The sequence below is a fragment of the Anser cygnoides genome, chromosome 9 (genome assembly GCF_040182565.1).
Source record: "Anser cygnoides isolate HZ-2024a breed goose chromosome 9, Taihu_goose_T2T_genome, whole genome shotgun sequence".
Classification (NCBI taxonomy): Eukaryota; Metazoa; Chordata; class Aves; order Anseriformes; family Anatidae; genus Anser; species Anser cygnoides.
Window position 1 is genome coordinate 22,115,480 of NC_089881.1, and position 19,138 is coordinate 22,134,617.

Below are 19,138 nucleotides of genomic sequence, written 5' to 3' on the forward strand. Positions count from 1 at the left end.
CAAAAGCTAAAAAAAAAAAAAGGATCTTTTTGAAATAGATTTGCAACACATAGAAAATTCTACAAGCTTTCTGTAATGAAAACACTGATGAACACTTCTCCCACTACAAATGAGCAAAAAGATCAAAAATTGCAGCTTCTTGCTGCTTGCTGCTGACAGCTTAAATAAAACTACTGATATAGTTCAAGCACAGATTAACAGGTAGGTGTAATTACGTCGTTTGTTGACTTCATCATATTATAGAAAACTCTGTTGTGTGGATCAATTACATGAATTAAGTGCAGAAAAAATACAAAGTTGTTATCTTTGCTGACAGTCAAAATATATACTCTACAAACAAGTGAATTCTAGGAAGCTGACCGTGACAGCATTTCAAGGCCAACTTCACAACTAATGCTAGGAAAGTTTTCCAAAAATTTCTTAACACATTATAGCTATCCAACCTCCAGTATAAATCAAGAATGTATGAATAAACAGTCGTGACTTCTAAAATATGGACCAAGCCGTATTTTTTCAGGCCACTGGTAGCTTTATGCTCCCACTCCACTTTTCCTACTTCACTAATTGCATTATGCCTTCACTATATACAAACGGTTTTACACCTAGGCTATTAATATATTAAATATAGAATAAAATTAGTTGAAGGATGTGAAACTTAACTACATTCACCTAAGTTCTCAAGCTAAACGATATGCTTTACAAAAACTAAACACAGACGGACTCAAGTTTGGAGATTTTGGATAAAATCTCTTTCGTCTAGGGACACATGGCTACTCTGTGAACGAGGGTTCTCTCAGACTTGCAAAATTTCTCTCAATCTTATATTCTCTTGCTCATTAGAGTACACAAAGCTTGTGAAAGTTCTTTTCAAAAAGTCTAGGAGCAATTTAGGTATTTCAGCCTGAATCCTACTTTGTTCCAAAAGGTGCACTAAGCAACTTTGATTTCAATCTAGGTGTTTAATAATCAAGACTTAAAATTGTGAACAATTCTAGGATTTTTTTTTTCCTAAAGACTTAATGTCACAACTATCTGAGGAAACAACTTCCTGCCTAAATTGTTGGCAACCAAAACCTGAAGGTAGAACAAACAACAATACATAAAATGAGCATGCCATGGCTAAAAGCAAGTACCTAGTGACAGAATTAGTTTCTACCGTTAGGTGTGCACTTAAGTGAAGGCCCTTAAGCTCTGATTCCAAGTTCCTACATTGGGTTGTAAAATAAACCACTCAATATTAACTAGCATAAGGTAGTGAAAAAAGGTCAACATATATTTGTTCTGGAACTTGCATCATATTATTTACAATTTACTAAAAAACTATCTTTCAAAGACTGAACACACAATCTATGGCACATTTATGTATACATTATTACTTAAAATCAGTATAAAATTAAGTCTACACATATGAAAATTATTTATGTTATGTAAAGAACCTGAAAGTAATATTTAAGAATTTTAAGAGGATTACAATAATTTAAAATGCATCCTAACTTCAGATTGACTAAATGGAATATTTACAAAGCTACTTTTTAAGTCATTTTAATAAATGCTCAATTAGCTTTTTCAGCCAGATGTTTTAGAAGTATTAGGAGGCCTTACCTGCAGCTGGAATTGCTAAAACTGCTATAAGCTGCTGGAGTTTTTGCAGCAGTGAAAATATTAGTACAAATTACGGCCACCAGCATTTTATTGGTCTGTAGCAGGAACCAGCAAGCCTGGTTGGCGCGCGGTGGAAGCGCTGCCCGAGGCACGGACCCCAGCTGTACTGGTCCCCCACTGCAACCAGTGGCAAAATGGGAAACTGGAGCGGAAGTCACGTAACGTAGACAAGACCTGAATGAAAAGTGAATATACAGTACTCTGGTATAATAATCCCGTGAGGATGCCATACATTCGCCAGCTAAGCTATAAACACTGCGGTAAATCCCGTACTCCAGCCCTACCGCGTGGCCTTCTCTACACTGACAAGTGAACAAGTTTGGTTCAAAACACTGATACTGAAAAGCAGCTCCAAACGGTCTCTTTTGATCCTCTGATAACACCCAGAAGAAACTTTGTGGTTCCCCAGGACGGTGTTTCCTTATTTATCAACTTAGCTAATCCAGCTTCAAGCTGCAGTGCCTAATAATAATCACACTTTTACCGACATTCTTGCCCACTCCCCCTACAGCCATGTTCTTGGTGGTTATTAAAATAAAACATTCAAGTGATCTTAAAGCAAGTGGTGAACATACAAGAAGAATAATTTATAATCATTTTGTTCCAAACCATCACTCTGCTGTAAAGACAGTCTCTTCTTTTTTTTCTTTAAGTAATAATTTGGACATGGAGCTGAGGAAGAAGGGAAAAATGTAATCTGGATCCTCTTTTCTGATTAACATCGTCAAAGAAAAGTGTTCCATATTTTTTCACCTAACCTGCCTTAATTATCAGTGTAAATGTGACATAGAGTCCATAGACAAAATTATATACAGCTATAAAAGAATCATTCTATGACTCCATGACATTTACCACCTAATTTTTCATTCAATTTAAAGATTTGTGCAATTTTATCTGTCTCTACGATATTCAATCCTATTATACCACTAACAGAGAGATAAGGAAGAACTAGAAGTTTTCAGTTTTACTAGTTCAGAATAAAAATCGATGCTAGTAGGCTTTCACTAGTGGTTTCACCAGTACTAACTGAATTATTAAGAGAGTTATAAACCTAAGTACCTTAAAAATGTAACAGGAGCTAAAGCACAGTTTAAAATTATGTAGTGAAGTAACAAAACTGCTAAGACATTTCTAGTCATCGACATAATCAGCTAACACCTGTCAGCTATATCAAACTTTTTGGAAAGAAGTGCAAAGAAGTACTTCATCTTAATCTGTAGTCATGCATTGAATCTACCAGGAATCAGACTTCTGAAGTACTCAAGTAAATGTTATATATACATAAAACAGAAATTCTGTACAATTACACATTTTTAAATGTTATAGCTCAACGAACATGCTGTATTTCTTAATTCATGGTAACATTACCATGCCATTCAAATGTAGAAACTATCAAAATGATTTTCAAAGTGCCATATCTTAAAATTTGATTTTTCTAAGCAATTATCATCATGTCAGTTAAGGCCTGTTTTATGTGATGAAAGAAAAATACACTAGCTAGCAAGAAGCTCAAAGTATGGAGGCTTGGGGTACCAAAAAAAACAATACTTTTTTTTTTTTTTAAATAAATATTATTTTTCTTGAAAGCACTAGTATCTGAAAACCAGGTAAGCCACTGAATCATGGAAGTTCAGGCTGGAAGGGACATTCAAAGATCATCTAGTCCAACTCCCCTGCCATGGACAGGGACATCTTCCACTAGCTGAGGTTGCCCAAAGCCCCGTCTAACCTAACTTTGAATGTTTCTAATGATGGGACACCCACAACTTCTCTGGGCAACGTGTTCCAGTGTCTCATCATTAAATTTTTTTTTTCTTATATCCTATCTAAATCTACTTTCTCTTGTTTTTAAACCATTGCCCTTTCTCTTGTCACTACAAGCCCTCGTAAACAGTCTGCTTTACCTGCAGTACAGAAGACAATAAAAGAAAATGTGATTTTTATATTTTAGAAGATTTCATTTTTGATTCTATTTTTTTAATTTACGAAAAAAAGCCTGTTGTTTTCTTCTTCTAGCATGGTAACCAAATGATTACTGTAAAATGCTTTAGAGTGAATGAATTGTTAAATAGCACATACTGAAAAGATCAGCTTGATTTCACGTAACAAAATTATGGGAAAAACTCATGCTGGCAAATCACTTCTGATAATCATCCATCTATTGTCACGGTGATTTTGGGTATTACCTTACAGATGAAAAGCTGCCTTTACTTTCTCCAATTAGAAAACACAAAATTCTCACTGAAACCCAAACTATTCTTGGCCTTGAAGAAATCAGAATTTTTAAATTTTTTATTTTTTATAACTGATGCTAAAATAAAGATCACCAAATATATTTTAACAGACAATGTTAGAAGGTATAGGGTCCTCAAGACTGCATTAGAAATAAACAGAAACTGGTCACTCTGAATCGTAAGTTTCTTTTTTTTCATAGTTTGAGAAACAGCAGTACAAATAAATGCAGATTTTCATTAGTTAGGAAAATCTAAAAATGTATACCTATCTATTTATTTATATATATGTATATCTTCATCTGGACTTGTCTGGCAAATAGAAATCTGTAGAGAATACTTTCTCTTATCACACAGAAACAGCTTACAATTCGATAAAAAACAAAACACCCTGTTTGAAAGACACAGTCATGCTTCCTCTTTGAATTTCTATTTTCCTTTTCCATTTTTTGAAGATTTCAAAATCTGTAGCTTCAATTCTTTTATCATCATCTCTAACTTTTCCCTTGCCTCTCGTTCTTGCCTCAGTTCATCTTGAAGCTCTTGTCTATCTGCCTCTGCATGATCCAATCTCTGTCTCAATTCTGCTAGCTGTAAAAGAGAAGACAGACATTTAATTTTAGCAAACGTATTTGTAAACATCAACTATTCAAGACCCCACCGATGACCACCCTGTGAATCAGATAAAAATATTTTTCACCATTATTTATCAGCTCATTTTCTACAGTTATCAAGAATTATGCTACACCTACTACACCAATAGCAAATGACACCAATAAGGAAAGTTCCACAAACATCATATTATAATCAAAAAAATGGAAGACGTTGATTTTTAAATACATATAAATTCTAGTTAGATGAACTGCCACATCAGCCCATATCAATAATGTTAGGAAGACTGTGATGATGTCTGCATCAGATGTTTCACAAATCCCAAAATAAATAGCACTTTTCCACTTTCCATGTTAACTTCTCTTACCTGATAAAATATTACTATTTTTTTCAAAGACTTAATGCATTTCTAGAACACACGAAAACTACCAACACTGCTTTTGATATTCTTTAGCATAAATGAAGGAGAAATGAGATGCAGAAAATCCTGAATATAACCGCATTTATGTGTGTTCAAATATAAACACGAGTCTATCCAGGATTTCTTGTGAAATATTTTGTGTTTCAATGCAGAAAATTAAATACGTTTTTAATCTTTGGAGTACCGTAAATGTGAAACTTGCCAGACTGTCAGAAAGGCTTAAGTAGACCAAATGATACCAGCCACTGATGAAAAGGGCATTTCTGTTATATATATATGAAACAGAGTAATTTTAAAAAATTAACCACATTTTGTTTATATACGAATAAATATTGCACCTAGATTTAAATAATTAAAAAACTATTTTGAATTTATTGGGGTCAGTTCTTTCCCATCAAAACTTCTTTACAGTGAGATCTGGAAAAGTCTGAGGAATTTTTCAACTGTGACAAAGTTCATGTCAAGTTGCTTACATGTATACTACCCTCAGTTAAAACAGGGAGACTAGAAACCAGTTATCTTCTCTTCCACTGATTTACGTGTTTCTTATGAAAAGACCTCACTGAATCTAAAAACTCCATCTGCATTAACGATGATGTGTATCTATCTAAATAATTGCTACATGTACATCTCACTGAAAAAAAAAAAACAGCTCATGAAAATGAAAAAAGGAGGAGCATACATGAACACTGGTGTTTGCCAATTACTGTACAACATCCTGGGCAAAGAAACTGCTGTGCTGATTTTAGAGGAACCTACTGCTCAACGGACATTAACCTTCACTTGTATAATCAGAACCATTTAAACGGTTCTTAATATGATCAGAAATATATAAGTAATTCTTAGACAGCACTAGCCTACTAACACAAGTCTTCTGACTCCACTGCTTTGATTATGTGGACTGGTGCAGCACGGTAAAGCCCACTGCCTGCATGTCACAGCACGTACTACATAAGCAGGTCCTCTGGCTGAGCTTTGGTTTCCAGCTGTAAGGAGAGGCTTCAGTACTGGTTATACTGCCCTGTTGTGATTGACAGGGTAAAGCAGCAATTAAACTAGACAAGTCAACAAAGGAGTAAAAAAAAGGAGGAGAAAACACTTAGCACATCTTCAGGCAGGGCTAGATAGAAGAGCAAACATTTACCCAAATTCCAACCCCCCTATTTTCATTAATTTCATTTAAAGTACAAAGAGGGTTCTTCTCAGTCCACAGTTCTGAGAGAGAGACAGCGCAACTGGCTTCAAGAAGACATCAGCTTAAAGCTGTTTTCAATGCTGTATAAGACAGCTCTGGGAAATTAACCATTGCCAGGACCTCTGTTTAACTCAGACGCTTCTGACAATTGCTTGGAACCTGGGGTCCAAAATATAGATGTGATAAATGGAAAAAAAGAGTCAAATGATATGTTCCAGATAGTTATACAACTAATAACCAAGTATACTTTCATGGACAGAACGTATTTAGTATTCTAACATCAAAAGAAACAATCGATGTATCTCCTCGGGGAACAATCTATGTTTTTTATCCTCTAAAGAACGTAAACTACACAAGCCATACAAAACACACTATGCACGATTATCTTCATAAATTAGAACATGTTGTTACTTGCAGTAATAGGGCTTGTACCAGATGTTTGGTAAATCAGACCTTAGTCAGAGAGGATTAGTTCTGGCAGCAAAGGCTAGGAATCTGTGGAGCGGGATGTCATGAAATTAAATTCATGAGAAGGATTTATGATGCTAGTCACTGCCCTACTCCCTAAAAATACCAAAACCAGTCACTCAAGTACAGCCTGTTTCTTATTTTGAGACAATAAGAACAGATAAAACTATGATCAAATGACCACAAAGTTTTACTGAGCTTAAGTTTTAGATTTTGTTTGTTTAAAAGACTATGTTTTCTGTGACAGTACAAAGAACTTCAATACACATTTAATCATAACAGCAATGAATTTTGAAAAGGGCCCTTCCAAGTCTGTCTTGGGCGTTTAATGGATTTTTCCTATTGGAATGACCTCCATCATAAAGAAGCAATAATAATAGTCAAAAAGAAGGTGAAAGAAAAAAATACCTCCGTAGGTTATGATATTTGAACCCAAGAGGCAGGAATAGGGAGAAACAAAAATCCCCAAAAAATGTCCAAAAGAGAATTCTTGATCAAATACTTTGATAGAGCACAGAAGGGGTTTCAGCAGATGGTGCAGAAGATGGTACCACCAAGGAACACACAGAGCAGCAAGGTATGCTACTAACCTGACACAAAGGCAGTCGAGAGGTTTGGTACTTCCCCCTCCCTCCCCCCCCAGTAAAAAGAAGAAAAAGATTAACAGCTTATTTCTATAACTAAAATGATAATGTTTAATCCTGTAACATGGACAAGCCTACATACATTAAAAACATGACTTGTTTTAAATGAGAGTATTACAGACCTCATGTTTAAGATTAATTATTTCATCAGCAATATCATACAAGTATCTGAAATGGGAACCATGCAGCACCTGACAGGTGAAGTGTTTCTGTAAGTTGCATTCTCCCTCAGTTTCAGTCCAGGGAAAGGGAAATAAACATGCTGTCATTGTCGCTTATTTTGGAGTTAGTCTATGGCATCAGAAGATATGGAGAAGATGAAATCTTAAAATGGACGAGCAATAACTTTGCAATTTACTGATACACTTCTCACCTGTGCAGCATATTCCGCTTCTTTGTCTTTTTCTAAATTGGTGTCACAGGTACACTTTTGCTTCATCACTTGGTCCAGTTTCTTCTCCAAGTCCCTCTGCTCAAAATAAAATTCTTCCATTCTTTGAGCATGCTCAGTTTGCAAAGATTCAAGTTCTTTTTGTAAATTCTGCTGTTCTTCAGTTAGCTCCTTCATAGCTTTAGAGTTGCTTAACATTTCCACTTCCTGTGGAGACAGATCAGGATTACATACACCTTGGTTCTAACACCAGGGAAGTAAAACACTAGCCTTGTAATTTAAATGTGTATCTAGAAACAACGAGGCCAAAAAGAGCATATTTATGTTAAGGTAACAATAGCCTGGTAATGGTAATTATCTACTTATCAGTGCTGGCATGGAATTTTGTAGCAAGCACTTAATTCAATATAACGACATCATTTATACTTTCAAGTACACGGAGCTTCCCGAAACAGATCCACAACATCCAGCAGTGAACCTCAGAAAGCAGTAGCACTAGTTTACTAAAACATACTCTAAAGAGGAAGAGGTGCATCATCAGAAAAAAGAAGTGTGTTTGGTTTCTTTTTCTGTTAACATTAAGACCTTTTGAAAAATATCAAAATATACATATATATATATATAAACTTCTCTCTAAGCTTTACCTCCAAAAGCAGAACACCTTAAAAGTAGCAGCCCTGAGACCCTATCTGAGCTGACCAATTCTGAGCTTAATGTTAAAAAAAAAAATAGGTCTGGGTTATGAATGTAAGCAGCCAAGACAGTATTTACCTAAGTTAGTACAGAAAATAGAAATGAGGCAAAATCACAAATGAACACCGATTTCTAATGCCATCCATTACTAAAAAGATCAATAAAACCTCCTAAAAACAAGGTTTATCAAATAGAAATAGGAAGGTGGTATTCTTGTTACACATGCCAATGATAACATTGTTCCCAGGATATTGATGTCTCCATCTTTAAAATCCTAAAAATTGAGAAATTTTTAGAGGACTTAAAACTGTATTTGCCAAAATACTTATATGTTCGGAAAATATTTTAAGGTAGTTTTCTTGTGGATAAAATAAAAGAAGTTCAAACACAGTAGTTACAAACTGAACACACATCAATTATTAGTAAACTCTAACCTAATAAACACATAGGACATTAAATATTTCGTGTCTGGATTCAAGCTGGTGGAAAACTATTTGTGTGTTCTGGTGTTTCTACATGAAAGTCACCTGTGAGATTGATTCTAGAACCAAAAATCTAGCATTAGTTTTCTGTAGACAAAAATTAAAGGTATTCAGACTGGCACTGTACCATTTGAAGCTGCTGTTTCCTCCGCAAAATAGTATTTAGTTTTTCTTGCTGTTTGATGTAGGTTTTCATTACTTCTTCCATGATCCTTCCCTTGTCATCTTCACAGCTGATGTCTTTCATGAGAGTGGGGGACAAGGTTCTCATGCTACCTACTTCAACACGTTTAGAGTCTCTAGTGCTTTTGGTAGAAATGCGCTCGGATTTTCCACCTCTTGCAGAATGAGTTGACACAGGTGGATCTATAGATAAAAGAAGAACACAGCATAAAAATCACACAAAACTAAGCTTAGAGTGAAAAAAATGCAAAGGGAACTGAAGATTAAGAAAAGGTCAAAAGAATTTTTGGAAAACTGAAGTGACATGGAAATGATCAGAAAATACTCGGTTGGTGTTGAACTTTCCAAAATTACATGCTATAAAAATTGAAGAGAATTCAACATAATTTTCTTTACAGTTTATCTACTCACCTAATCGTTTATGCTGTTCCATGCCAGCTTTCAAGTCAATTTTTTCCTGTTCTTCAAGAGAAAGCTCTGGATAGGAGGCAACTTTTTTGTGCTTTCCGCTACTGAGCTTTTTCTCTGACTGTCCAGGTGAAGATTTAATTACTTCTGAAGCTTTGACTGCTGTTTTCGCAACGTCCTTGTATTGTGATGCAAGGGATACATTTGGGGCAACCACTTTATCACACATATAAAGGTAGTAACTGCAACAGTAGAACAGTACAACCAAGCATGAAAATGTGTAATGAATGATGAATGAGAGCAGTAAGTTTAATTTAATCTGATTTCAAACAGTAAAAGTTCCAATGAAAAATAAGCATATCCTTTCAAAATTTTTCCTACGCAAAAGGAAATAATGACCTACTTCATCTTTACTGACTAGATTATCTAGATACAGTTTTACGGCCATCAAAAAACAGATTTTTCAAACATGACAGATTAAAAAAATCATATAAAAATCATTTGAAGTCTTCATTTAAATGCAAAGAGTGAAATTAGAATGGCACCAGATCCAGACTCTAGCATTTTCATAATCCTCGTATTAGCAACGGAGAATGGCGGAAGGGATCAGTGTAGTGGGAATGAGCAAACTGCTCTTTAAACAGCAAAGCTGTGTGCTGGCTGTGCTGGGGCGGACCCGAGACCAGCATCGGACGACCTTTTTTCCCCACGTGAGTTTACAAATCTGTCTGGATTTTCACAGCTCCTGACTTCTGGGAGAATTTGTCTCTATTTCCCTAACCTAGCCACTCAGCTTTCGTCTAGTACAGAAGGAAAAACTGCCAGATCTGTTAAGGGCAGTGCCAAGATAATTACTGTCACGACGTTGGAGTCAACACTGCTGCCTTCACCACTTTCCTTCCTCCTGGTTCTGAAGGGGGCACCGGCAGAAACAGAAAACAGGGACCATCTGAAATGTTCTGCCATTCCCGTGTCTGCATGGAACTAGTGTGTATTTGTGTTGCTTTGATGCATGCTGCTAGTCAAAAGAGCCTGATCTCACCCATACAAACTAAATGCATTGCCCCGCAGGGATGCAGGGTAAGAGGTACTTCAACAAAGACTGTTTCTGTGGTTGATGCAGAATACAAAGTGCGCACTATGTGAAGGACGTGCACTTGGTTTCTAAAACCAGGAAACTAATCAACCAACAATTCAGCTGCAGTCATTGTTTCAGGGTGGGATAAAGTCTTCAGACGTTTTTTGCAAGTTTTTTTTTTGAAAGAAAATTAAGTTGCACTCATGGTAAATAGGTCCTATGCGGTTTTTCACAGACATGAGTTACATTATAATAGGAAAGATTAAAAATTAGCTTCTGCCATTTCTACTCTGAGAAGGGAAACTGTAATTACATTTCAATTTTATTTCCTACTGAAGAACACTCATACATCACAACTTGAGTCCCGTACCAATAATTCACTCATAAGCAGTTCATTAATATTTACACTAAGAAATGAATAAAAAGTTAGGGTTCGATTATTCTTCCTAACAGTTCAGGTTGCAAGCACATATTTTTTTTCAGTTGAAACTATCTTTAAACAGTTAAAAGAATTTAACCCGTGCATACGATGCTCAGAGTTCTGCACAGGAAATTCAGTTACCTGGGATGGAAAAAGGAGGGTGGCTGAGGTTCAGTTTCTGCTTCTTGCTTTATAACGGGATACCACTGGGATAACTCTAGGCTCTGCTGTGAATCCACCTAAAGCGAAGAAAAAAGGAAAAAAAAAAAAAACACAATAAAAACCAGTAATTGTGCCTGTAACACACAGGCACATGTTATTCACATTTTAATCAATGCTTCTGAGTGGAATGGCACTTACTGCATTAATACGTATAGACAGAGGTGGGCAGAAGCAGACAAACTGGGGTACCGGAAAGCAGACAGCCTTTGGCAGAGGTACAGGGTGATGCAAGCACCAGAAGTTTCTTCCATCTCCAATTTCCCATTATGGGTAAAGGAGCAATGAAACCGAAAGAAAATCTCTTTACAAAGCTACATAAAAACTCTGCTGAGATCTCCGCCAGGGACATGCTACAAGCGCTTGAGAGAAGCGGAAGGAGGATTCCACACTTCCAAGGCTTGTATGAGCCTCTGCAATGAAGCATCCACATCAGAGTATGTGCTCGCCAGATGCTTTACTACAAAATGAATAAAGCGCAAATGACTGGTGTTAGAGAGAAGACCGCTAAAGGAAGTTAGGACCTTTTATTGGAGATCTGGGCAAGGCCACTGCAGGAACCTGACAACTCCATTCCCTTTGCAGTAACAAACAGGATTACTCCGGGCGCATCAGAAGACATCAACTTGCAAAAACCTTCTGTGCGTTCTGTATTTAGGCAGCAAGTCTCGTCATTTGTCTCAAGAGGCATTTCTGGAGTTAACCACGGCAGCCACCTCGCGGCCTGAGAACCGAGGTCAGTTTTAGTGCAGCGACCACCAGAACTGTGGCGACGCCAAAGGCTGTGCCGCAGCGCGGGAGCAACCCGGGCATACCGAAGGCACTTCCACGGTGAGCGGGCGGGTATGATGCCACGGAGCCCAGAACTCAGCAGAAAACAAGAAACTCGGTGGCTAATGCACAGCCTACAGGTTTCTTATTAGCACAAAACTGTGTGAGTACAGTAGGGGAGGGCCTACATTGCCTACTGCTAAAGTACCGAAAGCAAAAGCGTAAGTACACTGGGAGGTGAGTAAGCTCGGAGTGCAATGCTAAGGAGAGAGGCAAGGCACAGGATCGCATCTGGAATGTCCCAAAGACGAAGGGTTTAATTAGAAATTTATTATTACTACTTCAAAGCTTCTTGTTCTTCTTTGGGTCTTATTTTACAGACGAACTACTATTTTCCTTTATTAGTTTTCTCTCCAGAAGGCAGGGATGGACCAAGACCTAGCCAAGGGGGACTGTCCGTCCTGCTCCCTCCACGACGACCTCAAAGACACGGTGACAGCTCTGAGGAGCAACCGCTCAGCAAGTGGTGAGAAGGTGACAGAGCAGCAAACGCAATATCCTGTGCACAAATTTGCCCAGGAGCGTAAGAAAATGTAATGTCTGTGTGTCACATCTAACAGCTCTCGCACACACGAATGAGGGAAAGCCGAGACTTGCCAAAGCAGCGCCAGCTTACCTAGGACAAGGAAGCAGAGGCTGTGATCCAAACACTCCCCTATTAAACTCTTCTAACCTTTTGTACTTTCAAGATGAATACCCGTGAGACCAAACAAAAACCAACCCTCCCCACCATTTTATCTCTGCTAAAGTTTTCAGAGTTCTTCTCTCATTCTGATTTCATGTGCTGCTTTAGAAGAAAGAACTATACAGGTGTGCAAGGGAAGACTCCAGAAAGAGTTTTTTTTGTATTTCATTTGTAGCAGTCCACTCCAAATGACTGCTACTGTTAACTTGAGCTATTTTTTCATCTGTATACAGGAAACTGAAAGATCTCGTGGTCAGAAATCTGTTACCATAAAGCAGGAAGCAAGCAGTGTAATAGGTGTGACTCTGGAAGGTAATTTCCACAGATGCACGCACTCCGCGACAGTTTATTACCTGTACTGGCATTGCAAGGACAAAGATTGTCACGAGAGCCTTTATCAGACGACAAGCAGTCTCCTCGCTATGAGCTCACCTGCATCTCTAAGCACCATATTGCAGACTTTCGTGGAAATATTCTGATAAAATCCCTTACAGCAGACCGGCACAGCTGTAAAAATACTTGTTACTGTTGTAAGCCCTTCTGCAATGCTACGTTTTGAGGAGTTTACACTGAGAGGTGTCAAACACCCTGCACACCTTTTTGGGCCCATTGATCCAGCCTGCTCTTGCCACTGCTCCTCTGGAGTCCACAACCCAACACCCAACAGGCAGAATGGATCAATCAAACCAGCAGCCAGCAAGCAGACATTTAAATGACCAATAAACAAAATAGAAACACAGCGTGGGGCAGGAACCATTTCAGAACATCTAGGTTTAAATTATGCACAATAAACTTGTATATTCTGCGAAGGCAAACATCTCTGATGGCATTCCCTGCACATCTCACTTTCATCTACTTGTTACTCTCTGCTCCCTACCAAATATCCTCTTAAAAACTTATTCCTTGAGCATAACACGATTATTTCCCCAGCAACGTTCACCATTTATCTGGTGCTTGTCTTATTATTTAAACTGGGGAAAAAGCAGCTCTGTATTTTTGAACCACACTGCAGACTTGCAGCGGTATTTTAGGAAAAAATACTATGTCTATTATTAACCATTGTCAAGATACCGGCCTACTGCTCATTACTTGGACTGCTTAAAACCCCCTTCTTTTGGCATATTTCTCTGTACAACTGCTTTAAACAGAAAGCTGGTGCTGAACAAGCAGACGCTGGGCTTCTAAACAGCGACTTATCGATGCACCATTACCCTGCAGGCAAAGTCATGAGACGGGTGGCTGGCAGGCTAGGTGGCCATACACCACGAGCGTGTGTGCTGGTGTAAACCTAACAAATGAAAAAGTAATTCGTAATACTTCATTTTCAAGCTCCTTTCTGCTGTGCTCAGCTGCTGCAAGGCATACTGCATAAAACATACTCAAAGGTCAAAAGGGAGAATGAGTATTTCCGCAACAGTTCTGAACTTTCCAAAGACTGCCTATTTGAAAATGGAAAAAGGACCAACAAAACCAAACCGGCTTGAATGAAATTACTCAGAGCCCAAAGAGGAAAATTACAGCACCTGTTCATCAAAAATGTATTTCCATGGTGAAGCCCTGTCATAGATTTAACTTGGGCTTGATTTGACAAGCGTTCAACATTTACAAAAGGCAAGCAACGTGCTTCCAAACAGCATATTTACGTGTGAGCAGAGAAAGATTCAGGAGTTCTACAAGAGCAGGCCAACTTACTTTGGACCGAGTTCTTTTCTGGTTTTTCTCACTAAATTTCTCCTTCATTTCCTCCAAGAGATGCTTCAGCTCCTGCTCCTCTGACGTCCCTAAGTATTTTTGGTTAATGTGAAGGTAGCAGTGCCACTTGGCTGACTCAAACCCCCAGTGGCAGGTCCTCTTGTCAGGGGATCTATGTGAGTGCATCACGAATGTCTGGGGTGAAAACATCCCGTAGCACTCCAGACACTGGATACAGGGGTCGTCCGGCGCAAGGTAGAACTGAGGTGCAAACAAACCCTGGCACTTGCCCAGGCATTCATGCTCTACTTCAAAGGCACTGCCAGTCTCTCTCAGTTGGGCCAAGGTGTTCTTACCGGGGAGAAAACTGCCATTTTGGGGAAAAGTGCGAGGGCGTAGTAAAGCATTGCATAGTCTCTGGGCATCAGTCAGTGTAATTAGCCCACAGGAGGGAGCGTTGAACGGAAGAATTCCCAAAACCTTGAGAATATGAAGCTGGTCAGAAGTGCACCTTGAGCAGTATATATACAGTTCATCACACACGGTATTAATCTGTTGCAAAGAAAAGTCTCGGAGAACGGAATTCAACACTTGAGGCAGGCAAAGTCTTTTTTCCCCTCCGACTTTGAAGCAAGAGATGGATTCTCCCTCCAGTACAGTCTGAGTGAGCTCGGTGGAACTGTCTGGAGGAATGAGCAGCGGACCAGACAGGATTTGTGGCGACGGAAGAGGCAAGAAGACGGTGGGAGACATACTTTCCTGGGAATAGCGAGCTGAAAAAGCTGCCGGTCCACCCAGGGAGCTCTGGCTGCTCAAGTGGAACTGTGCCAACGTGTGTTTCAGACCTGGATTTAAATTCAAAGGCTCAGAGATTGAAGTACTGTTTGGCTTGGCATTTTCCCCATCAGCCTCCATAGGAGTTTCATCGTATTCGTCCAAGTTTTCCTTCTTTATTGTTGACAATTTATTTATTACGACTCGCACTTGGCTATTTACGTGCATTTCTGTCATTACTTTTTTGAACGGGGGACTCCCGTCCTCCTGCATCCCCGTCCTCTTCTGGTCTGAAACCAGACCTAGCGGGAAGTTTGTTTGCGGGCTTTCCATCGCTAAACGCCACAACTTTAATTAATTAAAGTCTCGAGCGTGCATTTTCCTGCTGGTTTATAGAAAAAAAAAAAAAAGCAAACACAATCTGAAGTGATCTCGATTACCTCCGGCACACCAGGTTTTGCATTCCTTTCGGTAAGAAGTTAATTCTTCAGTCTCCAACGCGAAAAACCATGACCCATTTTGCACGTAATACTACAAAATTAAGACTGGAGAGGTTAGACAATTTTTTTTTTAAGTTTTATAAATATTTGTTCGATTCTCTTCTATAAAAAACACTGTGTATAAGAAAGGTTACGCTTCACGCCCCACCGCTGCTTCACACAATAGTCTAGAAGAGCGATTTAGTAAAAAAGGAGTTGACGGAGGAGCGGCCATCCCCGATGGGTTCTCCTTCAGCAAACCGACAGCCTTCTGCGGTAAGTCTCTAGGTGCTGAGGTACAAAAGGCTCGCAGACCTCAGCCGGAGCACCGCCGATCCCCCCCGCACGCTGGGCTCCCGGGGCCTGCTCCGCCGCGCTGCCAACTCCGGGGGGCCGCCGGGCAGAGGCCGTGGGGCAGAGGGGGGGGGGGGGGGGGGGCAGGAGCCGGCCACCCCCGGGGTCCCCTCCCGCGGGGCTGTCTCCGCCGCACGTCCCGGCTGGCCGCCCTCACCTACCGGCGGCGCGGCTCCAGGCCAGCGGCTGCGCCCGGCGGTGCCGCTCCTCCACACACGGCCTGCGGGGAGACACACGGGGGGGGGGGGGGGGAATCAGCGGCGGCCGGGCCCCACCGGCACGGTCCCGTTGCCGGTCCCCGTCCCCTCCCCGCTCCCCTCACGCCGCACCGACCCTCCCCGGAAGGCCCCGGGGCCGCCGCCGCTCCCCCCCCCCCTCCCCGGTCTCGCCTCGCCTCAGGCCGGCCCCAGCCCCCTCAGCCGCTGCCCCCCCCCCCCCCCCCCCCTCCGCCGCCTCCCTCACCCGGCGCCGCGGCGGCCCCGGCAGCCCGGGAGCGGAGCAGGCGCCGCGCACGCGCCGCCGCCCCCCTCCTCGCTTCCCCCCCCCCCCCCGTGACCTCACTGCGGAGACGGCGGCGGCGGCGGCGGCGGAGACGCGCGGGCACGAACCCGCCGGGGGCGCGCCGCCTCCCTCCCTCCCTCACCCCCCCTCCCTCCGTCTCCTCCCCGCCCACCGTCTGGGGCACGGCGGGAGCCGCCGCCGGCGCCTCACGCAGAGGAAGGAGGCTGCCCTGCCCCCGCCCGGCACGGCGTTAAAAAAAAAAAAAAAAAAACACGCATAAAATGAAATAAAAGCAAATAAAAGGAAACGAAATGAAATTACAAAAATGGTATTTGGGTGTTTCTACTCGGTGTTCACCCAGCCCTTAGCGGCGGTGGCTCCCTGCGCGGGCGCTGAGGGCCCGGCCCGGCAGCGCGGGGCTGTGAGGGAGGGCAGAGCCCCGCTGAGGTGCCGGCGGCCGCTGGTGTCCCCGCGCACGGCCACCCCCGGCCTGGTGTCCCCGGGCACGGTCATCCCTGTCCTGGTCACCCCGGCCATGGTCCCCCGGGCACGGTCACTTCACCCCGGCCAGGCCCTGTCGCCGTGAGGCAGCCGGGCGGAGAGGGGCAGCGTTGTAGAGCAGGCGTCAAAGCGCAGCATGGAGCCCCCAGCATAAATCAAGCCATCGCTTCATTAAAAGAGGGGTTTACGTGAGGAGCTTCTCCCTGCTGCATGGCTGGAAGATGCTCCTCAAGGACTGCTTAGTCCTTGTGTGGCTTGTTTGTAAGTTACAAGTTCGCTGTGTGCGCAAGGAGCCCGAAGCTCTCTGGTTTACACCTTTGTGAGGGCAACGCTGCGGCTGACTGACCCACTTTGCCATTGCCTTTCGCCCTGTGCAGCACCCGACATGAGCACACTGAGAACAAAAGCATGCAGCACAGGGGAAGGGGTGGCTGCACATACACCAGGCACCCCCTATGCCCTCTGCTCCCCGCCGCGAGCGGCCTCGGTCCTCTCCTTTCCCAGCACCAGGCTGGAAGGATGATGACAGCAGGAAAAACAAAAGTTACCTTGCTGCTGAGCGGTTTACAAGCAGGGGATTTGGGTACTCTTTAATCTTTGACTTCGCACCTTTGATGCGCTCAGGTTTCCTCAGGGCAGGCCGGGCTGAGTGGTGCTCCAGCCTCACACAGAGCGGCTTCGCAAGGCACCTTTTAACTCTCTTTTAAAATACCACATCCGCTGCAGTATCTGTAACGCTTCCTTCTGATGAGGGCTGGGCAAGCAGAGATCCAGGATTACTCTAAAGTATATAATTGCCCCTTATATGTATAAAAAGAAGCATACACTCCTTTTCACATATTACAAACTACATATATTGCTTGCGCACTGACAGACAAAGTACTGACTTCTCTGTTATTATTCCCCGTGGTGTGAGACTATTTTGTTTGCAGGTTTTGCCCTTGAAGTTAACATCTGCAAATCTTACTGTATGCTTGCACATCACCTAATGCAATCCTGGAGACACATGGTGCTTTATATTGCAAAAACAATAAATTGCTGGCAGTTTAAACAGTAGAACAGGGTTTAGAGTAACTGTGTAAACAGCTGTGCCTGGGCTTTTAACAGTAACAGTGATCATAAAGACAATAATGGTTATATTTATTTTTTTAAAGCCTAGAGAAAACCACTTGACCTTTCTATTGTTAAAGAATTTGAATAGAGATGAAGGAATCATAAATCTGAAGCAGAACACGACTTCCATTTTTATGTTCAGTGAAAGGTGGTGTAACAGGAAGGATCATCGTTTTACTGTTGCCATATTGCAGAACCCTCAGGCAGAAGGCAAGGCTTTCCTACAAAATGAAGGGGTACCAAAAAAGAAACCTTAATTTTGCTGAGGGATATAAACCTCCAAATTACTTGAAATTAAGTGTGGTCTCACTTGGAGCTGCTTGAGGTAGGCATTTCGTAGAATGCCTGTACAAAAACATTACTTCCCTTTTCATGGGCTAGAGAAAACAGAAAATGAATGGAAAGCATAAATCCCTTCCATTCCACGTAGGCCAAAGTAAAGATAAAAGCTTCCCAAAAACTGAGGCCAAGATTTAATCATGGGGAAGAACACAATTAATGGATAAATTCATTTTTTTCCCTTTAATACTCTACTATTTGGCCTTTTCCAACATCATTTTGTTTCTCTATTTTTATTGTAAATCACTAAAGATTGACTCAGCCCTTCCTCCGGGAGCACTTATCATAATAGCTATTACCATTATGGGAAGGGCCTTTTTCCTTCCCTACGTTTACCCTACTACTTTCTAGCTCCTGTTGCCAGACTCAGTCCCCTGTAGCAGCAGAATCACAGCTGAAACGTCTACACCTGAAAACATCAGTCTCTACACATTATTTGAGTTTCATGAACTGGAAGCTGATCAGGACTGATAACTTTGTACTTTCCAGCCACTTGAGACTTATCGCAAATAAGATTTGTGTATTTAAGGAAGTTTCACAGATGTTGGTCCATAAAACTATTCTTGGCTCATCTTTGCATCTGTCTGCACTTGATCTAATTTAGCAACGCACAGTAATTAATAAATACCCGTCATTCCACCTCAACGTGCAGTTTGATATCTACATTTGTTGTTTGTACATTTCAAAGCACAGAAACATAAATACGTTTAAATTAATTCTGACACTGTGCAGTGTGTAGTAAGCACCCTGGTACTTCTCAT

At 41.4% G+C, this 19,138-nt stretch overlaps 1 protein-coding gene across 3 annotated transcripts; it reads right to left on the reverse strand.

Moving 5' to 3' along the window:
• SKIL (SKI like proto-oncogene) lies at window positions 1-16,559 on the reverse strand. 3 transcript variants are annotated; one of them, XM_067002409.1, is made up of 7 exons: window positions 16,480-16,559; window positions 14,317-16,143; window positions 11,031-11,128; window positions 9,394-9,632; window positions 8,927-9,165; window positions 7,607-7,831; window positions 1-4,484 (listed from the first exon to the last, which is right to left on the reverse strand). In XM_067002409.1, exons 2-7 carry the CDS (start codon window positions 15,421-15,423, stop codon window positions 4,323-4,325), a joined length of 2,070 nt encoding a protein of 689 aa, XP_066858510.1. In that variant the 5' UTR covers window positions 15,424-16,143; window positions 16,480-16,559; the 3' UTR covers window positions 1-4,322. The 3 variants fall into 3 exon arrangements, with proteins under 3 accessions (XP_066858510.1, XP_066858511.1, XP_066858509.1); XM_067002410.1 differs by having other exon boundaries at window positions 16,485-16,540; XM_067002408.1 differs by lacking the exon at window positions 16,480-16,559 and adding an exon at window positions 16,386-16,469.
• Window positions 16,560-19,138: the final 2,579 nt, after the last annotated feature.